The sequence below is a fragment of the Gambusia affinis genome, linkage group LG09, assembly GCF_019740435.1.
Source record: "Gambusia affinis linkage group LG09, SWU_Gaff_1.0, whole genome shotgun sequence".
Classification (NCBI taxonomy): domain Eukaryota; kingdom Metazoa; phylum Chordata; class Actinopteri; order Cyprinodontiformes; family Poeciliidae; genus Gambusia; species Gambusia affinis.
The window spans coordinates 28,651,155-28,671,539 of NC_057876.1; the positions used below are offsets into that span (position 1 = coordinate 28,651,155).

General features: G+C 38.1%; 2 protein-coding genes across 2 annotated transcripts; both read left to right on the top strand.

Annotated features, from left to right (window-relative positions):
• The first annotated feature begins 150 nt into the window (after positions 1 to 150).
• LOC122836535 (alcohol dehydrogenase class-3) lies at positions 151 to 4,818 on the top strand. The gene is made up of 9 exons (XM_044126127.1): positions 151 to 252; positions 754 to 855; positions 1,970 to 2,111; positions 2,180 to 2,267; positions 2,356 to 2,575; positions 3,808 to 4,068; positions 4,137 to 4,272; positions 4,351 to 4,489; positions 4,628 to 4,818. The coding sequence occupies exons 1-9, from the start codon at positions 235 to 237 to the stop codon at positions 4,650 to 4,652; spliced, it is 1,131 nt and encodes a 376-aa protein (XP_043982062.1). The 5' UTR covers positions 151 to 234; the 3' UTR covers positions 4,653 to 4,818.
• A 1,282-nt stretch (positions 4,819 to 6,100) lies between these two features.
• On the top strand, positions 6,101 to 11,577 carry eif4ea (eukaryotic translation initiation factor 4ea). The gene is made up of 7 exons (XM_044128153.1): positions 6,101 to 6,203; positions 6,909 to 7,009; positions 7,280 to 7,375; positions 9,097 to 9,160; positions 9,324 to 9,437; positions 9,652 to 9,791; positions 10,452 to 11,577. Exons 1-7 carry the CDS (start codon positions 6,186 to 6,188, stop codon positions 10,564 to 10,566), a joined length of 648 nt encoding a protein of 215 aa, XP_043984088.1. The 5' UTR covers positions 6,101 to 6,185; the 3' UTR covers positions 10,567 to 11,577.
• Positions 11,578 to 20,385: the final 8,808 nt, after the last annotated feature.

The following is a 20,385-nucleotide window of genomic DNA, read 5'->3' on the forward strand; positions in this document are numbered from 1 at the left end:
AACATATTCTGGCTACCTTTTGTCTCAGGTCCAAATTTATGTAGATTCATTGCGTAAAATAGAAATTATTAACGGGCAGAGATGATTTATAACTTCTTGTTCGACCCAGTTTTCGCTCCTTTGACCAAGCTGACGTCATACGCACGCGAGCGTTCTCGCTTCTGATTGGCGTAAAGGTTGACTCCTTTACGGCTGCGCGGCATCCTCCGCCTCCTCGTTGCAGAAGGAACGGACATGGAGACAGCTGGGAAAGTAAGTTTCCACAAACTAAACCAGAAATATTTCGTATGCATTTTTACTCCGCGTGAAAGAAGAAGAGTAAACGCTTTAAAAGTGTTCATGTTTATGTAGAGCTCGAAGTTCTGAGAGCCAAGATGAAGGTTTTTACAGAAGCGTGTTGAATGAATCGCAACAAAGAATTTGGGTCTCCAAACTGAATAGCAGGGACTTTTGGCAGGTCGGCTCCAGCTGGTGCTTTCAAGATCCCCCCCCTCCTGCAACTTAAGCGTGGACTCCGTCTTTCCTCTGATTTAAAGAAAAGTAACGCAATGAAAACAAAATTTACAGTAAAATGAGCGTCACGCAGCGCTGTCAACTGCAGAGATTCAACTAAACTAAGCAGCAGCGAGAGGCTTCAGCAGGAAAATACAGGAACTCTGACTGCACTGGAGGACCTTTGGCATGCACAGCATAAGAGGAGGCACTTGTTCTTGTTGCAACACCTCGTTGTTAAATTCTCTATTTTTCCTGCAGGTGATCAAGTGCAAGGCAGCTGTTGCCTGGGAAGCAGGGAAGCCTCTCTCAATTGAGGAGGTGGAGGTTGCACCACCCAAGGTTCACGAAGTTCGCATTAAGGTGAATTTTAATCTGATTCTAGCCCCGTTTTCTAAAGTGGTGCATATTAAAATAGCAATCCCTCTTGAATGAGCTTTCTGATGTCATTTTTAGGCCCTTTGCTTTCATTCGAACCTGTCCAGTGTGTGGATTTTGATGTCAGGATAAATATGGAAAATGTTGTTCACAAGGAGTAAAATTCTGCCAAAAAACTCAGAAATGTCTTAGCTAATTTTAAATATTTACAAGAAAAAAATAGGTTATTGTCTGATGTTGTAAAATAAGAAAAAACATTTTTTCTATGATTCAAGGTGTAACTGGATCCCGTCTGCGTTGTGCAGGTTATTGGTTGTTAGTCAGGCCGTGACTCGGTTTGGCTTTCATCGATTTATTCTGACGAAAATATTAAAAAGAAAAGCAATCGTGTTACAAGCTGCCCGCTCCAAGTCCGACACAAACAAAAATACATAACAGAAATTAACTTAATAAATCTATAAATAAACTGGATGTATTTAGATAGAAAATAAATAGGACACACCTCCCAGGTTACAAAGGCATACATTCATAATATTAAAACTAACATAAATTTACTTTATGATTTGCTATCATTAATTACTAACTTTATAATTTATGACACAATAAAGTCTAAAAGTACTGACAAAAATGCCAGAAGTTTTCTAAGAATAAAGTTGGGCTTCTGGATATTTTCCAAGGTGTAAGTGGAAAGTCCAGCCTCTTCCTCCATCAGAACCACATCTTCCAGATCCACCCTCACTGCAAACGCCTCAAACAGGATCCAGAATATCACCTGCTTTTACTCAGTCTGACATTTATCAAGTATTCTTATACTAAAGACTGCAGTTTGCATTCTAAGACCTTTTACTCTTTAAGCAGAATATTTCTTATTTCACTTTTTTGTTCTTTGAATTATTAAAGTATAGTATTATTTTTTTTATGGTCTTAACATATTGGTTGTTACTCTAATGTTGTCACGACACACACCGAAGCTGTAAAAGAGTCATAAAGTCCTCCTAAATAATTTCTTTCCTACTGTAATGTAATCATTTGTTCCGTCCTTTAAGTTGGTTAATATTTGAAATCTAAAAGGCTCATAATGTGCTGCTAAACTTCCTAGATTCTTGCTACCGGAGTTTGTCACACCGATGCTTACACCCTGAGTGGCAGTGACCCTGAGGGACTTTTCCCTGTCATCCTCGGACATGAAGGTGCTGGAACTGTGGAGAGCGTTGGCGAGGGCGTCACTAAGTTCAAACCAGGTAAGGAGCGGTGCATACAGATACATATCAGTGTTATTTGTGTTTTTAATTCAGTTATTCTCTCCCAGGTGATACTGTCATCCCTTTATATGTGCCTCAATGTGGTGAATGCAAATTCTGCAAAAACCCAAAGACCAACCTGTGCCAGAAAATTAGGTGACATTTAAAACCACAAACCAAATGGAAACTCAGTCATTAGAAAGAATGTCTCCTCATCCATCCACCATGTTTCTCCACCCTGCAGAGTCACCCAGGGTCAGGGCCTGCTCCCCGACAAGACGTCACGCTTCACCTGCAAAGGGAAGCAGGTGTTCCACTTCATGGGGACCAGCACCTTCTCTGAGTACACGGTGGTGGCCGACATCTCGCTGGCTAAGGTTAATGAGAAAGCGCCTCTGGATAAAGTCTGCCTTCTCGGATGTGGGATTTCCACGGGTTACGGTGCTGCTCTGAACACTGCCAAGGTGAGTCTCAGCGGCGGCTTATCAGGAAATAAAACGATTATTAATATTATTACTACTACTACTAGGATGCTCAAGGATGTTTTGCATATAAACACAGAAATACATTTTAAAAAAACTTAAAATAAACAAACAAATTTTGAAATGTGAAAGCTTACACATTTTCTTTGCTTAGATGTTTTCTTGCTAATAGATAATTGTCAAACAATTGAAAATAGATGCAGTATTATTATTGCAATTTATAGAGTAATGCATTGCAGAATATAATTTAAACAGACCACAAGAACAATCTTATAAGAATAAAATAGTTCAAATCTAAGGTTCTTCAGCTGATTAGTTTCATAATGTAGCAGTAAGCTGCTACTTTATCAAAGGATCATGTAAGTGGGAGCCAAGTGTTGGGCTTCTGGCTGAACTCTATTCATCTGGGTTTTTATTTCATGACGAACTGGATATACAGTTTTGATTTAAATACCAACTGGACAGTAAAATAAAACATAGAAAGTACTGGATCAGTGCTTCTGTATTCTGAAACCCCCAGATGGGCATTTCCACTCAGCCTGGCTCTGCTGGACGTTTCTTCCAGTTAAAGGGAAAGTTTCCCTCCTGCTGCCATTGCAGGTGGATTCAGTTTTAGGAAATGGTGCTAGATAATTTTAAAATATAACCAATATTTTTTTTCTTGTGCCATAAATGGAAATTGGTAGATCAAAAATATTGACATTTAGTGAAAAACAACAAAAGTGAAAGGTTTGAAGGGATTTCAGCCCAAGGAAATGTTGAAAAAGTAGGAATGACATTGGAATGGTGAGATACGGAAAAATGAAAAGGAAATTACTTGAGAAACTAAAATGTAGAAAATCCTATGAGAGCCAAAGCAATATTCAGAATATTGTATTTATTCTGATTCCACCTGAAGTACCCGAGTGAAAATTTAAAAAAACTATTTTTTGCAAACTTTCAAATTCTCTTTCAACTACTGTCTCCCTGATATTTTGTTGCAGAATTATTCATAAAACAAATGCTTTATGCATATTTGGTTCCCAGTTTCCATGCAGGCCTGATGTAGCCAACAGGTTGCAAAATGTCCAGAAACATTAAAATCTTTACCTGTGGTGTTATGTAAGATTTCACCAACCAAAACAAGTGAATTTTCTGTCTACAAATCGACTAGTCGGACCATTATCCTGTGATTTTAGCCATTAATTCTCAGAAATGTTGGCTGTGTCTCACAGGTCGAGCCCGGTGCCACGTGCGCTGTGTTCGGACTCGGCGCCGTCGGCTTGGCTGCCATCATGGGCTGCAAGGTTGCTGGAGCAACCAGAATCATTGGTGTGGACATCAACCCCGACAAGTTTGAGAAGGCCAAAGAGTTTGGAGCCACAGATTTTGTGAACCCGAAGGATCACAGCAGGCCCATCCAGGAGGTTCTGGTGGAGATGACTGATGGCGGCGTGGATTACTCGTTTGAATGCATCGGAAATGTGCAAATCATGGTGAGACGTTGTTACTGGTAGAGAGGAGATGATAAATGGATCGCAACAACATGACCGTCTCTCCTCAGAGAGCTGCTCTGGAGGCGTGTCACAAAGGCTGGGGGGAGAGCGTCATCATCGGCGTGGCCGGAGCGGGACAGGAGATCTCCACCAGGCCGTTCCAGCTGGTGACGGGCAGAGTGTGGAGGGGCACGGCGTTCGGAGGTGGGGAACACTTCTGAACCTTTCTGATGAAGCTTCAGTCTGTAACTATATCCCTCAACGAAGCTGTTGTTCCTCCAGGCTGGAAGAGTGTGGAGAGCGTTCCTAAACTGGTGGAAGAATACATGAATAAAAAGCTGAAGGTGGATGAGTTTGTTACTCACACTCTGCCGTTTGAGAAGATCAACGAAGCATTTGACCTGATGCACGCCGGAAAGAGGTAGAAAACCCATCATGCAAATCAGTCAGACCATTTTGCCATGGTTTTTGTTTTAATATCTTTAGTTTTCTTGTATTGTGCTTTGTCTACATCTTGATGCCTTTTCTGCCTTTTTTGTTTGTTTGTTTTTGTTTGCAGCATTCGGAGTGTGCTGACCCTGTGATCTGCCTAAAGCATTTGTCTCATCCAGCCTTAAAGAAGCTCCATCCCCTTACCTCTCCACACTTACTTGGATATAAATTCCAGTGTTTAGAAGAAGCTCTTTAAGGGCAGAGCCGTTAAATCATGAACTGTTCTTAGAAAACCTTATTAAAACATTTAACTTGCTACTTTTGACTGATTTGTCTTTTAATGTTGCATGGTCATTTTCTGACTTGACATAAACAAGTTTGGTGCCTATTCTTAAAATGAAATGTATTTGGTATTCAAGGATAAGTCTTCCTGAAGCTCACACAACATGTGTTGGGAGCACCTATACGTAGAAACTGAAAACTTGCATTATTAAATGTAGAAATTGTGCCTTATCGTTATGCATCAAAAATGTGGGCGGAACTGAAGCGGCAGCTTTCATGTTAGATCCTCAGACAATCCACACATTTACTTCATAGAAAAGAATGAGATGTGTAACATTTACTTCATAGAAAAGAATGAGATGTGTAACATTTACGTCATAGAAAAGAATGAGATGTGTAACATTTACGTCATAGAAAAGAATGAGATGTGTATGTAACATTTACTTTGAGATGACATTGACACTGATATTAACTATGAGATCTAGTCATTATTAGACTCATTTATCTTATTGATCCCATTTCATAGTTAAAGTGAAACAGGAAATTGAAAGTTTAGAGTGATTGAAGATTGTCATCACATCTTCCTCTAAAGTCTAAACTCATTTGGACTTTGCTCTGATGCCAGAAAATTTCATGTATCACTGAACAGACAGAATAGTACAGACCATTTAGTCTGGAGGCAGGTGACTTTCTCCAAAGCAGCTTTTGCTTCTGGTTCTGCCAGCTGTGGGCCCTCCCTCTCTGGCAGGCTTTCATTCAACAGATATCCTTGTGGAGTAGATGGGTTCTGGGGTTTCCTGTGAGTTCATGAAGGCATCACAAATATAGGGTCCTGAAAGATTAAACTGAAAAACTCCAGAAGGTTATGGAGAGAAAAGGCATTAATTATTGATAAAGTGTGTCAAACTTGTTAACCCATCTTTACCACCTGTTCTGTTAATTTAATCCCTGCAGGTGTGATTTGAATTACATTTTCTGGTTATCTAATATTAACAAATGAGGTTAGGAATTAATTCAATTATAATTTTCTGAACGGAAACAACCCCTTCTTTTTATTAATGAATTATTGTTAATCCATTAACAATAATTCAGTCAGAGGTTCTTCAGAACCGCAGTGCTACTGACCACTACTACACATTTAATTTACCTCAAAATATTTTTTTTAACTGAAGTGTATTAGTATTTACATATATTTGCAAAATTCCACATTTTACAGTATTTTTTCATTAATTAAATTTATTTAATATTTTTCAAATAAACCATGCAGAATAATTTCTCAATGCATAACGTTTTTCTGGTTGAGCCTTTGGTGTGAACACGTTCCTTTTTCTGTAAATCTGAGTGCGCATGCGCAGCCTGAAACTATTTTAACACGCCAAAAAGCAGAAAATTGACTCCAGAAGATGGCGACCGCTGTAATGGTGAGTCCCATACATCCCTGTTGTTAGCCGAAGCGGGTCAGGTAGGCTCTGACGGGCCGGAAAAAAGAATTTATCCACCAGTCAACACACATACAGTGAAAGGAAAGTTAGCGGCGGTTCCGAACGGGATCCAGAGAAGCGGAGAAAGGTCCAAACTCTGCCAGCTAGCTCGTTAGCTTCTCGTGAAGTTAGCGTCTCGGATCCAACAAGATAATTTCAATGGAGTTGTTCGGTTAAATCACTGATTGCTGAACTTGCTTTTACCAGAACTTACACCGGAGTTACGTTTGATTCGGAACCACACATCATAGATTTATTCGGACCGTTTAGAACAGTTGAGTCGGTGAATCAAACTGTTGCTGTTGGAAAAAACGAGAACCCGGAGTGGAGTAGGACGTTAACGTTTACGTCAGCTGGTTCTGCTCCTGGTGATGATGGGTTAAAGCTCGGTTCCCGTCTCTTCTGGCAAGCAAAAAAAAATTTCAACCAGAAATCTGTGGGTTTATTTAATATTTTAATATTGAGTTTATTAATATTTGAAACGGAGGTTGACATGAGATGAACCCAGTCTGAAAGGTAGTTTAATGTATTTTCCAGATCCAAGTTCAGATTGTTTTCTGTCCTGGTATCTGGCTATTTTTCCATCATGAATTTTTCCATTCATTCCTTCTTTTTCTTTAAAAGTGTTTATTTTCCTCCAAACAGACGAGTTCAGTTCCTGTTAATTCAGAAAAAGAGAACTGTGAGAAAACTCTTCAGAAGGTTGTGAGTCCTGAAGGTTACATCAAACATCCTTTACAAAACAGGCAAGTTCTTCTTTCCAAATAAGTTTAAAACACATTTTTAAAAAGTTTTTTATGAAGTTGTCAAGGTGTTCATTTTAACCCTGAACTTTGTGAGGTTTATGATTGGGGTATAAAGGTCTGTTTGCCTATTGCTGTGATTTATGACGGATCGTTTGAACATGACTGGTTTCAGCCCAGTATCCAACATGAAAGCTGCACAGATAAAGACTTCTGCAGTCTCCAAACGTTGCATGCAGCCATGCTTCTCTGAGTGTCTTCTTGTTTTTCCAGGTGGGCTCTCTGGTTCTTCAAAAATGACAAAAGCAAAACGTGGCAGGCCAACCTCCGGCTCATCTCCAAGTTCGACACCGTTGAAGACTTCTGGGCGTGAGTAGATTTACCGCTTCGTAAAAGACCAGAGTCATTCTCAAATCGATTCAAAACTCTGTGGAAGATGAATATTAAGAAGGTTCTGCATGAGATGTACATTCTCTATGTAATCTGGTTGTTATCTGCTGGTGTATCTTTTGAAATTGAACTAAAGGAATTTTAATACTTCAGATTGTAATCACAAGAACAGTTCATCAAAAGAGGTTACTGCTAAAGAAATTGGCTGTGCAGTGTTCTTTATTTAAGGCATATTAATGGATAGTTGAGTGGAAGGAAAAAGTCTACATGCAGCAAGGTTATGAAGGAAAACCCAATTTTTCATGTTTCTTTTTGACCAGCTTTATGGAAATGCTGACTCAGTTTCATAGCAGCACCTTGAACTGGTCCACACTTCTAATAATGCAAATACCTGCTTCGGTCACCATGGCGTCACTCGGTGCAGTTCATCTCATGTTAAAAGAGACGTTACCACATTCATAAAATAAAATTCTTTATTTACCAGAGGTTCAGAAAATATTCACATTTTCTACACAGTAAATTGTGAAGCGTATATGTTGCACTTTCAGAGTAAGGTTTACACCAAACTAGAGAGCACTATCACAAATATCTGGAGAAAAAATGAAGCATTACTTAAACATTGAGCTGGTCATGCTTACAGCATTGTCATTTCCAAAAAGCAAGAAAAAATCGTTAAGGGTTTTAACGGCCTCTGAGTGAGATGGTGGGGGTTCAGCTATGCCATGTTTGCTCATCTCTAATGAAAGCTGAAAGGCAGCCTCCATTAAAACTTTCTTTCTGCATTTAAAATTTCTACATTGGAATGGATAAAGGCTTTCATTGCATTATATTGACTATGACTGGTACTCTTAAGGTGTTGTAAGTTGCGCTACAATAAGAAGGAGTAACGGTGGAACTGCTAGCAGCTGGTGATAGATTTCAACAGCAACCGGAGAGAGAGCAGGAGAGAGGGGCAAACAGAGCGAACACAGCATAAAGGAACTGAAAGTGCAGTTTCTGAGGACAAATAGTGGTAATATTGACGGTGTCTAACTGCTTTAATTAAAGAAAAAATCCTCTAAAACTGATAAATTTATATATCTTCGTCTAGTGGACATGTAGCATCTCTAGTGGCACATTTATTAAGGTGGCACTAGTATTTGGCCAAAGTTATACATACACACAAAACTGCCAGTGTACTTACCTGTTTATTGTTGTCCGAAAAGACGTGTCTTGCATCTCGGTGTCCACAAATCCCACTGAAAAATAGTTGTCTGCTTGTTGGAAGCATGCACATTCATAGGACGTTCCCTGACGATCTTGCATAGGCTACGTAAAATGCAAACCCTGAGGAGTCGATCACAAATGCACACCATGAGAGTTGGTGAGTTTATTATAAAACTCTTCGCCAACACTGCAAAAATAACACGGGAAGTGTTTCTAATTACTAATGAATTCTACAGTGTAAAAAAACAACTCTGCATATTTAAACTCTGAAAAAGTAACACTTTATTGTTGGTGAGATGTCTGACTGAAATAAATTTATCAAATCAATTTGCTGTGTAAGCTTTAAGGCAGAGTGACCAAAATAAACCGGTTTAGAGTTCACCACTCTGTCATGATCCAGAATATTTGTTTCAATTAAGTTGAACTAAGTAAAAGTTTTGATGCAGCTTTAGTTTTAGTGTGTATTTGATGAGAATATCGCCTCCTGTTGGCAGGTTGTATAATCACATCCAGCTGTCCAGTAACCTGATGTCTGGCTGTGATTATTCTCTGTTTAAGGTAAGGCTCACCTCTTACACGTTAACACAAACATCTGATTCTCTGCACTGATTTGTTTTTGACTGTGGATTAAATTAAAGTATGAAGAATAATAAATGACCTTAAAGTATTTTGCAGAGCTGGTTCCCTGCCTGATCTGTTCTGGGTTTGCGTTTGACCACAGGACGGGATCGAACCCATGTGGGAGGACGAGCGGAACCGACGAGGCGGCCGCTGGCTGATAACTTTGTCCAAACAGCAACGGAAAAGCGATCTGGACCGGTTCTGGTTAGAGACGGTACGCTGAGCTCTGCTAAAACAATATTTAGTTTTCTTTTATGTTGTATTTGAGTCATCAAGAAATGTAATCTGGAACATCACATCACTAATGTTTGAAGGTAATATGATAATGATTTAACTTGACAAAGCCTTTGTTTTGTGTTCTTCACTGTGAACACGTCAGATACTCGTCTCCGGTTGAAACCGCTTAAATCCGTTTTGTCCTCCTGCAGCTCTTGTGTCTGGTGGGTGAAGCGTTTGACGACCATAGCGATGATGTTTGTGGTGCCGTCATTAACGTAAGAGCAAAAGGGGATAAAATCGCAATCTGGACGACAGACTTTGAAAACAAAGACGCCATCACACACATAGGGTGAGCTGCACAAACCACCATCTTGTTTCACTTGGCCTTCAGCTTTTCAGTGTTTCCAGTGGTAGGAATACTTCTGCTAATGTTCTAACAGTGCAACTAATTTTTTGTTTAGCATTTTTGCTAAGTTCTAAAATGTTTGGCAGTCTTGGCTTGCCCTTTAATAAATTTGTTCAGAAAAATTCCAGTGCCTTTATTTACTTGTGAACTTTCAGTTGAATAAAGTTTGACATTTGTAAAGATTTTATTGATTGATAAGAATCCTGCAACTAGATGTTTATATTTATGCTCTTATTTTGAAGTGAGAAGAATTACAGAGCAGTTTCTTTTATTTGTTTTTTTTTCTTTTAAGAAACTTTGAGCAAGTTGTGAGTATGCAACAAAAAACTATGAATACAGAATTTCTCAATACTTGAGTAAAGAAACAAGCAGGATGTTAAACAAATGCAAAAATTCACAAATGAGAGCCTCATGTTCTCCACAGTTGTAGTTGTGCAGTAAACAGTTTAAAATGTGTTCTGTTGCTATTTTTTTTTTGTCCAATTCATTTCCTGATTCTTTTTTCTTCATTGCAGCAATACTCCTGATATTCAGCCATTTTCTAAAAATATCCAGAGATTTTTCAGCACCAGCTCATATTTGGCTACTTGTTTGTGCTTCTAGGCGAGTTTATAAGGAGAGGCTAGGAGTCCCACCAAAAGTGATCATTGGCTACCAGTCGCATGCCGATACAGCCACCAAGAGCGGTTCCACCACCAAGAACAAGTTTGTTGCCTGAGGACTCTGGATTCATCCACCACGTGTTGTTTTCTGTTGTTTTTTTTTCCATGAATGTAACTGAGAAATTAATCCACAGGGTGAATGTTTTGCTTTTGTTTGACTTCTGACCAAAACTTTAGTTTGTGGAGAGAGTGCAATTCAAAACCCACTTCTTTGGGGTTTTAACTTTATTTAGTGGCAGTTTTTGTTGCATAATTTGAATTAGATGTTAAAGGGGAATATGAAAAATAGTTTGGTTTTGAAATACAACTATCTAATGATTGGAAACTTTGCTAAATTTGAGTTTAAGTTTTGCTCGGGTCCAGTGAAAGTCATTTATTTTACAATAGGAAAATGTTCAGTTTTGTAAAGATAAAGTGATAAAATGTGACTTTGTCGTCATTGGTGCATGTTGGGTAACTGAGCTCTTTTTATTAGAACTCCTCTGTTACACAAGTGTTCATTTTAAGCTCCTCCATCAGAAGCAAAATGCAGTTTCAATGGAGCTTGAAGTCAAACTTTGCATATGTCAACTGCAGAAAATAGAAATTCTAACCAGAACCACAAAAAGAAACCAGAAAAGGAGTCTTTTCTCTTCAGCATCAAATTACTCACAATTAAATTTTTATAATATTCTTCGGTTCAGACGGTCATCTTCAGCTGTAGAGCACAGAGCTGTGATTCCTTTATCTTGAAGCTTCACTGTGTAGATGGAAAGGAGATGCTTTCAATGATTCTCCGACAGATTTAATCTGCAGTGAAAATATAACATTTGTTTGAGGTAAATATTCTTTGAAACTAAAAGGTGCCTTTAGTGTTTAAACCCTGTTTGCATATTTTTATTTTACAATGTATGTAAAAAGGACCAATGTAAATAAATTGTACAGTGATGTGTTCTCTCATAAGAAATAGAAATAAATGTATTAAGTCCTGATCAAATCTGGCCTGCAATGAGGAAATGTTGATGCATTTCTTATGTTTCAAGGTGTTTTAGAAAGTTTTCCAAAATAAAAGGTTCATAAAATGAAAAGGTGTTTTCTACTCCACAGATGTTTCCTCATCTTTTACCAGGATTCGGGTTTAAGTTCATTTTTAAAAATGGGACAAGATGCAAAAATGAACATTTACATGAGATTATAGCCAGATGGCTAATTTCCATCTCTGTTCCCATTGGCAGGTTGTTAAACCAATAAAAAGTAAGGCTAAAAACAAAATACTACTAAAAAGATTCTGCATTTATTCTAATTTTAGAATAAAAAGAAGCTCAAAAATCAACATTTATTCAAAATCGGACCTTGTTACCCTTCCAATTTAAAATATTGTGACCCAACTTTTTCCTAGACAAAAACAATATAGCCCCAGAAAGAACAGTGGCTGTTCAATGACTCTGGAAAAGACGAGGGTTTTGTTGTTGACTTACCATTCACAAACCATTTCCTGCATTCTTGTTGGTTGTGCAGGAGGCTCCATTTCTGCTTTTCAAAAATGTGTAGTTGCATAATTGCACATCTGTTTGCAGCCATTTTCACAGGCAAGTGTAAAATTGAATTAGAGGGGTGAGTGGGTGTGGCCAACAGCAGCTTATGTGCATTTAAAGTGACAGAGCCCTAAAACGGCTCATTCTGACAAGAGCTGAAAATGTGCAGAACAGAGCCAACTGAAATCTCATTATCTTAGAATGACTGTGCAAAAAAAAAAAAAAAAAATGAATGAATGTGGCTTATTATGCTTCACCTGTTCAGTGGAACATGATAAGCCATCTTTAAATGACTCAGTGGGGCTGTGATTCCAATCAGGTGACCTCTGAAGGCAAGGTCAAGGTTGAATTCTATTTATGACTAAACAAAATACAGAAATCCATAATTAAACATGTACAACTTATTTGGCTGAATTGTAACTCTTGTTTAAAGCTTTTTCTTAAGTGATACTTGTGACAAGGCTGTGATCACACCAGCATCAGCGGTGAGATTCAGAATGAGATGTTGCAACTCCTTGATATCCCCTCTGGAGTTGATTAGCACTTCTCATGCTCCTGCAGTGCTAACAGCTGACACATCTGAGGTGTCTGGATTTGAAGCCCCTGATGTTCTGATTGATGGGATTGATGATCTGAGCCAACACCTGTAATTGACAGAGGCATGTGCTCCATGGAAAAGATAATCAACAAGAATGACAGTTCTCTTTGAGGGTTTTCCTTTAGTTGTTCTGAACCTGGGGCTCACTTCAAGCTCATGATACTAATCCAATCAGTGACTGATTGATTCAAACAAAAGCACAAACCTCTTCCTGTAATTACAAGTTCTTGTGTATAAGCTTTCTTTGGGATGATGCATTGATAAAATGTCCTTAAAAATGACAGCCACTTTGACATAGCTTAGCATTAGGCTTAGGTTCATTTTCATGATTTGATCTGGTTCTGCTGAGAGGTGCTCCAGTGAGCAGGTCTGGGTTCACTGCTCATCTGATAACATGTCTGCTTATTGTTCTGTTTAAGCTCTTTGGCTGCTGAATGTATAGAGACCAACCGACTCACACCTCCAGACACTGCATGTTAAACCGCTGATAGTATTTAAATGATTTCATGTGAAAATATGAAATCATTATATCTATATGAAACCAAACCACCATGTTGCATGCTTTCTGACATGCAGGATATTTATATCATCTGATTGGTTGCAGGGATTTGCTTCTATTCAGTCTTTATGATTTCCAAAATAAAGAAATAACAGGAAGGGTTAAGTGAAGAATGAGCGGGCTTGTTGTCTGCATTCTGGATGTGTACAAGCCAATTACAGCCGCAGTCAAAATATAACACTCTGTCTCACCTTTGTTGCTATGGGAAATGTTTAATGATGAAACAGAGTCCACTCTTGAGTCAGACTGGCTGATGTATTTCACTTCTCGCCCTTTCCCAACCCGTCCACCAGGAGGCAATGTGGCCACACATGTGACTTTACATCACACGTTTGACTCCTTCATAATTGTTCTTTTTTTTGTTGTTTTCAGTTTTTTTTTAGTGAAAACTGGGTTTCCTGTGAGTGTGTCTGTTGGGAAGACAATGACTGTAAATAGCAACTGAGCATCTTTCTTCCCCTCTTTAAACTCCAACCCCATCCTGAAAAAATAAAAAATGGAAACATTTGCATTGCATAACCCCCACACATCATTGCCCCAGGCAACTGACAACCTCCTGCTCTCCAGCCCACCTCTTATGCACAAGTGCCAGGTGCTGGAGGTCTAGACTCAGTGACATGACACCACTCTGGATGAGGCTGCAGCATGAAAGGTTTTCCAAAGTCCCTCGCATCTGCAGGAGGTGGTGATACCCTCTGTGTTTTCTATGGCAGACGTGTCACTGAACGCTTAGCTCACTGTAACTCTCCAGCAGCTGCTGCTTAGGATTCTAAGCTAAACTCAACAGGGAGATTGTTATCTATGGAGCTGCTAACAGAGTCCTGCATTCAATATTCACAATATTCATGCTGTCATGTTATTATGAGTATAAATAAAAATTTGTCAGATAGAATATAGTTGGTTTGTATACCCAGCAAATCATGAACATCCACCTCCTTGTTCTTGTCTTGCTATGGTCAGGACATGCCTGCACATGTTTGGCCATTCATCTTTACAAAACAGCTCAAGCTCAGTCAGATGACGAACTATATGAATGAACGTCTTAACACTGCTTCTCTTTAGATTTAGGTCTGGACTTTGACTGGGCCATTCTCAACCCTGTCACAATAAGCAATTAATCAATTGCTTATCAGAACTTAAGTTTTAATCACAATGGATCAAATGAAAAGATGTTCAATAATTAAAGAATAAAACTAATTTAACTGGACAGATACATTTTTACTAATGTGGTCTGTAAGAGTTAAAAAAATAAACTGAAATTCTAGAAGGCAACAAGATATGTCAGCTTAAATAATTTTCTTATTTGCGTTTAATCCCCTGGTAATAAGGGTTGAAGCATTTGCACCAATGAAAAGCAATTTACAGTGTATCTTGTGTTTTTATAAACTTCTTTCTCTTCTTTAATTTAGGCTTTGCCAACATAATGTTACAGCAGCCCAGAAAGGACAAAGTAGTGGATGTTATAACTCAGTAAAATATCACTGGATACTGCATATTAGTTTGTAAACTGTATAGTCATTCTTTGAAAATGTATCATTATAAATAGCTTTGAACTACGCTGAATCCAGAAAAACCCAATGTTTTCACTCATGTCCTGTTTTGTCCGCTGTGATAAGCCTGGTCGACTCCAGACAAAATATATGGACATTTATTTCATTTCTTTGTGTTATGAGTCTAAATCAGGGGTGTCAAAGTTTAGCACTTGATGGTCAGTGTCCTCCTACTTTTAGTAGTTTCTGTGCTCCAGCACACCTGAATTCAATATTTAGATCATCAGAAAAACGACAATTTAGCTGTTGGATTCAGGTGCGTCAGAAAAACACACCTTTTGAAAGTTGCAGGCACTCAGTGATTGGAGTTTAACAGCCCTGTTTTGAATAAATTCACACAGCGGTGCATATTTTAATGGAAAGCATAACTGGTTCTAGAAAATATGGTTCGAAGAAAGCAGCATACTCACCTGGCATAGTTCAAACAATAATAATTCCAGGTAACATAAATTATTCAAGGGAAAATTTGACTTTAGGAACTGCATTCCAGAGAAAAACATGTTTTGAACAAACATATTTCCCAGATATTTAAGTGTTTTCTATGAATAGCAGACTGTCTCTCCACCTGCCCTTCCACCAAAAAATGGACTCTGTGGGTCTGAACTTCCTCAATGACGTTCAATAAAGTGAAAATGCAGTAAGCCAGTTTATTTAGCAGTTCACTGAATTGAAGTGAGAGTTTCTCCTTAATGGCTGCCCTTGAACAAAGTGATGGAACCTGCATGCTAATATTAATGTCTGCTCACTCTAAGGTTTCATTTATTTTATTTTTTGAATGTAAAGGAAATAATTATGTTTTTAACTAATTAACTATTTTCAGGCGTATACCTGCTTCATTCTGTTCAGGTTTCTGAAAGGCAGTAAAACTTATAAGAAGGTCACAACAGGTAACCTTCTGTGTGTACAAGGGTCAAAGGTCAGAGTCTTCTGTTAACCTAAGAAAAGTCATGATGTGATTGGACTGAGATTTGATGCTGCTATTAATGCAACAAAGGAAGTAAAATAACCACGGCAGCATTTCAAACATATCACATTATTTTAAATTATAATTCAAGTCTCAGATATTCAATGTTTCAATTCAATTACTTGTAAATTCCCACATTCCTGTTTATTCAAATATTATATAGAAAATCTTAAACAAATAAAATCAAATCAACTTTTAATGAAAATGATTTTTTTCCCAAATTCATGGAAAAAGCTTCAAAGTTTAGGGATAGTTCATTTTCACTGATAATACACTGTAATGTAAATTTAATTTGCAAATACATGTGGAAAAATTACAACTACACTTTGTGGACAAAAATAAATATTAAGGCTGAAAATGAGCCCTTTGATGTCAGAATGCAAGAGGCCAGACATGCTTTATATCTAAAACTGCACATAATCAGCATGAAAAACCTGTTTTTACAACTTGACCAAGCAGATGTTAGGTTATTTTTTTAAGAATGCTGTCATGACCTGGCTGAGAAGGCACCAACACAATCTGGAGAAAGCTGACAAACATCCTGGTACGTCCTCAACGTCAAAAGGAATAAAAATCACTTCCCAGGAAAGTGCTCTGAGAAAACGCTGTGAGTCAGTCATTGAAATGTCAACTGTCCAAAAACAGCACCGTCCTGAGCCATAATGGATCCTGGCTGCACAAGAACCAGGCCGATTCTTCATTATGTCTGCATCCAAAAACTTTCACAGCTTTTTAAAAATAAAAACATACTCAAAATTATGAATGCATTAGAAATAATTTTCTCTTCCAGACACTTTGGACCTAAACAGGTTGTTTCTTCTCTTGCAGTTCTTGAAATTATATCATCAATAAACTGAACATTTGAAATGTAATAACAATAATGAAGAAAAAAATAAGTGTAAATCTTGCCTGTGTATTTGACTCCTCCCATCCTGTTCATTTCTGGACAGGATGGGGAATTTTAAGCATATTTAACACATTTTGAGATTCGGCCAGCACCATTCCTGAAGCGTAATGTTAGTCTGATTTCTGCATTTGGATGAGTGATTGTGATACATACTTGGCCTGTAAGAACATCCAGTTGTTTTTCAGTGTCAGCAATGTACCTGACTATGTGAGATGAATTTTTTTTTTAAAATGCTTATCTTTATAATTTTTCTTCCACTCTTAAAGACTTGTCAGTACCAGGAAACCGATCAAGTTATATGAACTCTACTGGTTTTAGTTTTGATAAATATCTCACCAGAATCATCACTTGTTAATGGTTTCTTCTTTATAAGTGAAGGTGTATGTATATATTTGAGCCTGAATCACTGTCGATTAGAGAAACTACATTCAACTGAAAATGAAGCACTGAATTCTTGTTTTTTAAATTAATTGCTGTTTATTCTGTACAACCATTCCAAACCGTGAATAAAACAGCTCAAATTTGAAATAAAAAACTAAACTTAATGTAATATTCATGTTGATGATCATGCAAACTTCAGAGCAGCACTGTAAATAAAAATAAGCTACCTGCAGGTAAAAGCTCTCATTCTGAATGTGGGCAGGAAAAAAGGATCCTATAGCAGTTTCTTATAGTGAAATGAGCTTTCGCTCCTGTCTGATCAGCAGTTATCTCTGCTTTCACAGCTCCAGAATCCAACCTATGTTAAATTTATTCCCCAAAGCTTTAGCTATCATCCATCTCCAATGGCTGCCTCTCTGGACAAGTTAGGATTTCTGCCCCACTTTTTGTGGAAACACATTTACATCAGTTTAACATAGTGGCGAGAGGAGCTGCTGCTGCTTCTTATGCAGAGTTTGATCTCCACTCTGAGGTCAGCTCACCATGCGTAAATGGTGTTTCCCTGGCAACATATTCTGTACAAGAAATGCTGATGAAGGCAGTGAAGTGAGGGGAGATCTCTATCTGGGAAATCATTCAGTGGTTGCAGCACATGATGATCACACAGAACCAATATTTCAGACTTGAACACACAATTGCAACATCATCAAGAATCTAAAATAGACAGTAAGTGTGGGTTTCTGTCTTATTTTTAATCTTGCCACATATCTTGGTGAAACATCCATCCATCCATCCATCCATCCATCCATCCATCCATCCATCTAATCTATCTAATTTTCATTAGGACAGATAGAGTGTGTGCATGACTTTATAGGAGAATAAGTAACTGTGTGTCATTGTGAAAACATTTGATGGTTTCTTGTTACCGTACCAGATGCACAGATGCTTCATATTGATGTTTGTCTGTTTCTTTGCCCATTTTTTCCTGCATCAGTTTTTATGTAGGTTAATATCACTACTCTATCTTTCTACACTGTTAAAACACAAAGCAGGTAGAGACAGTATTCTAAACCAATCATTTTAATGTAGATCATAACTGCAGCTAGTGTCACACAAGGTTTGAATTCACCTTCTGATAAAACCTTCACCTGATTTCTCTGGAGAACTGATCAGAGCCGTACTGGTTACACACACTACAATAACATACTAACATACTAATTATTGTGAACTTGCTCTAAATAATTGATCTCCTTCAGATTTTCCTTGTGGCCAGTTGTGGAGCAGACATATCTGTTTGTGAATCAAACCGCAGAGTAAAGGTTAATGCCACAAAATCCTTCAAGTTTGATGATTTTTGACTGATCAAAACTGCCTTTAGTCCAAGTCTCCAGTGTTTAGGGGAGCATGTATATTTTCCTCTGTCTTCTTGTGTACATCGATTTGTTGGCTGTTTAATCTTCGATTGCGACAATGGTCATTGAGATTAGGGACTGGAGCTGCAGCGTTGGGTCTTTTAGGTGCGTAACGGGCAAAAAAGCGTGTTAATTGCCCTTGACTGTTGAAAGTAAATTAATTATTGATCCCCTTCTCGACTCCTCTTCTGTACTTACGTACTCTTACAAATCCTTTTATCTCCACTTTGAAGTGAGAACATTTCCTCTTTTTTCTATCATTATGCAGGCTGGGGAAAAGCACCACCATTTCAGCCAAACTCGTTTTTATTTTGTTTCTGCTTGTAGTTGTGTAGTGTACTGAACAGAACTGTCAGAAATTATCACAGCCGTTTCTGTAATCTGCTGCGACTACCTGTCTGTTACGTCACCCATCCTCAACTTTAATTTTCCAAATAGCTTTTCGTACATGTTTTTCTCTCTTCCTGCCTTCTCGTTTTCTTTCACACACAGCCTGGAGCCCCTGGCACACACACACACACACACGCACACACACACACACACACACACACACACACACGTTTTCTCGCCTCCACACCAGTGGTTGTAACAAATGAATAAGAGGAGAAGATGAATAAAACCTGGTGCTGGGGTCTAAAGGCTGTGTTGTAAATTAATGACAGTGAATGTAAAGGTGTAGTAGCAGTTCAGACAACATCATCATTATTCTACGTATTGATTTTTCCCTTTGCAGCTAAAAGGAAAAATGTTGCTTTATGTTAGAAATGAGACATAAACAAAAGCCAACATAATATAAGCTGCAGATATTTTTATATAGCTGCAGATGTCAAACAGTTTGGATGAAAACTTTACTGCAAAACCAGAAAAGCACCAAGACTTGCACACATTTTAGTGGCACAAATGTTGAAGGACGACAGCTGCTAACGTAGATATTTGCTCTTTTTGAACAGTTTCCTCAGTTGGCAGGTGCTTTGAATTTTAGACTTGAGTTTAAATATGGTCCTATTTAAAAGATTGAATTTTCTGCCAGTAAAAACAGTAATGAATATTTTTTAGAAACTACTTATTATTTTTGTCTAGTTCTGTGAAAACCTTGACATGAAGATGATGTTTGGCTCTTCTAGTTGATGTCGGGGTTAATTGGGGGTACAAATAGGAGCGGTTGTAAAATAATTAGTTTTCCCTTGCAGTTTCTCTTAGTGTGAAAAGTAGCAACTAAATGTGAAGTTAGATATCTTATCTAAAAGAGTCATTCTATCAATGTTAATTAGGACCAGATTAATATTTCACAATCAGGACAATAATTGGAAAGGTAGCAGTCATCCTTTACCATCAATGCAGGAGTTTCTCACTAGAATACATCCTGCTAATGATCTCACATCCCAGCAAAGCACTAATGAAACATAAATAGTGTTACTCTAGATAATGAAGAAAAGGCTACACAATTCAGACTTCACAGTTTCTGGGAAATGACAACCAAATCCAAGAAGATGCTCTGGATTCCCATGTAGTTAGCCTCTGTAGGAGTTAGCCTCTGTAGGAGTTAGCCTCTGTAGGAGTTAGCCTCTGTAGGAGTTAGCCTCTGTTAGCCTCTTTTAACTGCTTACATGCATATGCTGCAGCTTACATAACCAGAATTAGCATTAGTGGCAGGCTATGTTGTGATAAAGTAGCTGTAGCCACAAGCAGGAGGTGTTGAGCATGAGAGTGATTTTCAGCACTAAAACCCTCCTCCAGGCTCTGATTGGTTGTTTCTGGCAGTTAGTACTGGGAACACTGGGAGATGATGAAGGAAATTGATTTGTTTCACAGATAATCTGTGTAATCCTTGTACTGTCAAGGCATAATAATAACAAGTTGATTGAGTAAATAAAAATAGCTAACAGCATAAAATGCACTTGAATTCACTTGCAATTATTCACTATTAAATAAGTCACCACCAGCACATTAATATTTCCCCTGAGCTTAATTCAGCCCATCCAGCTCCTCC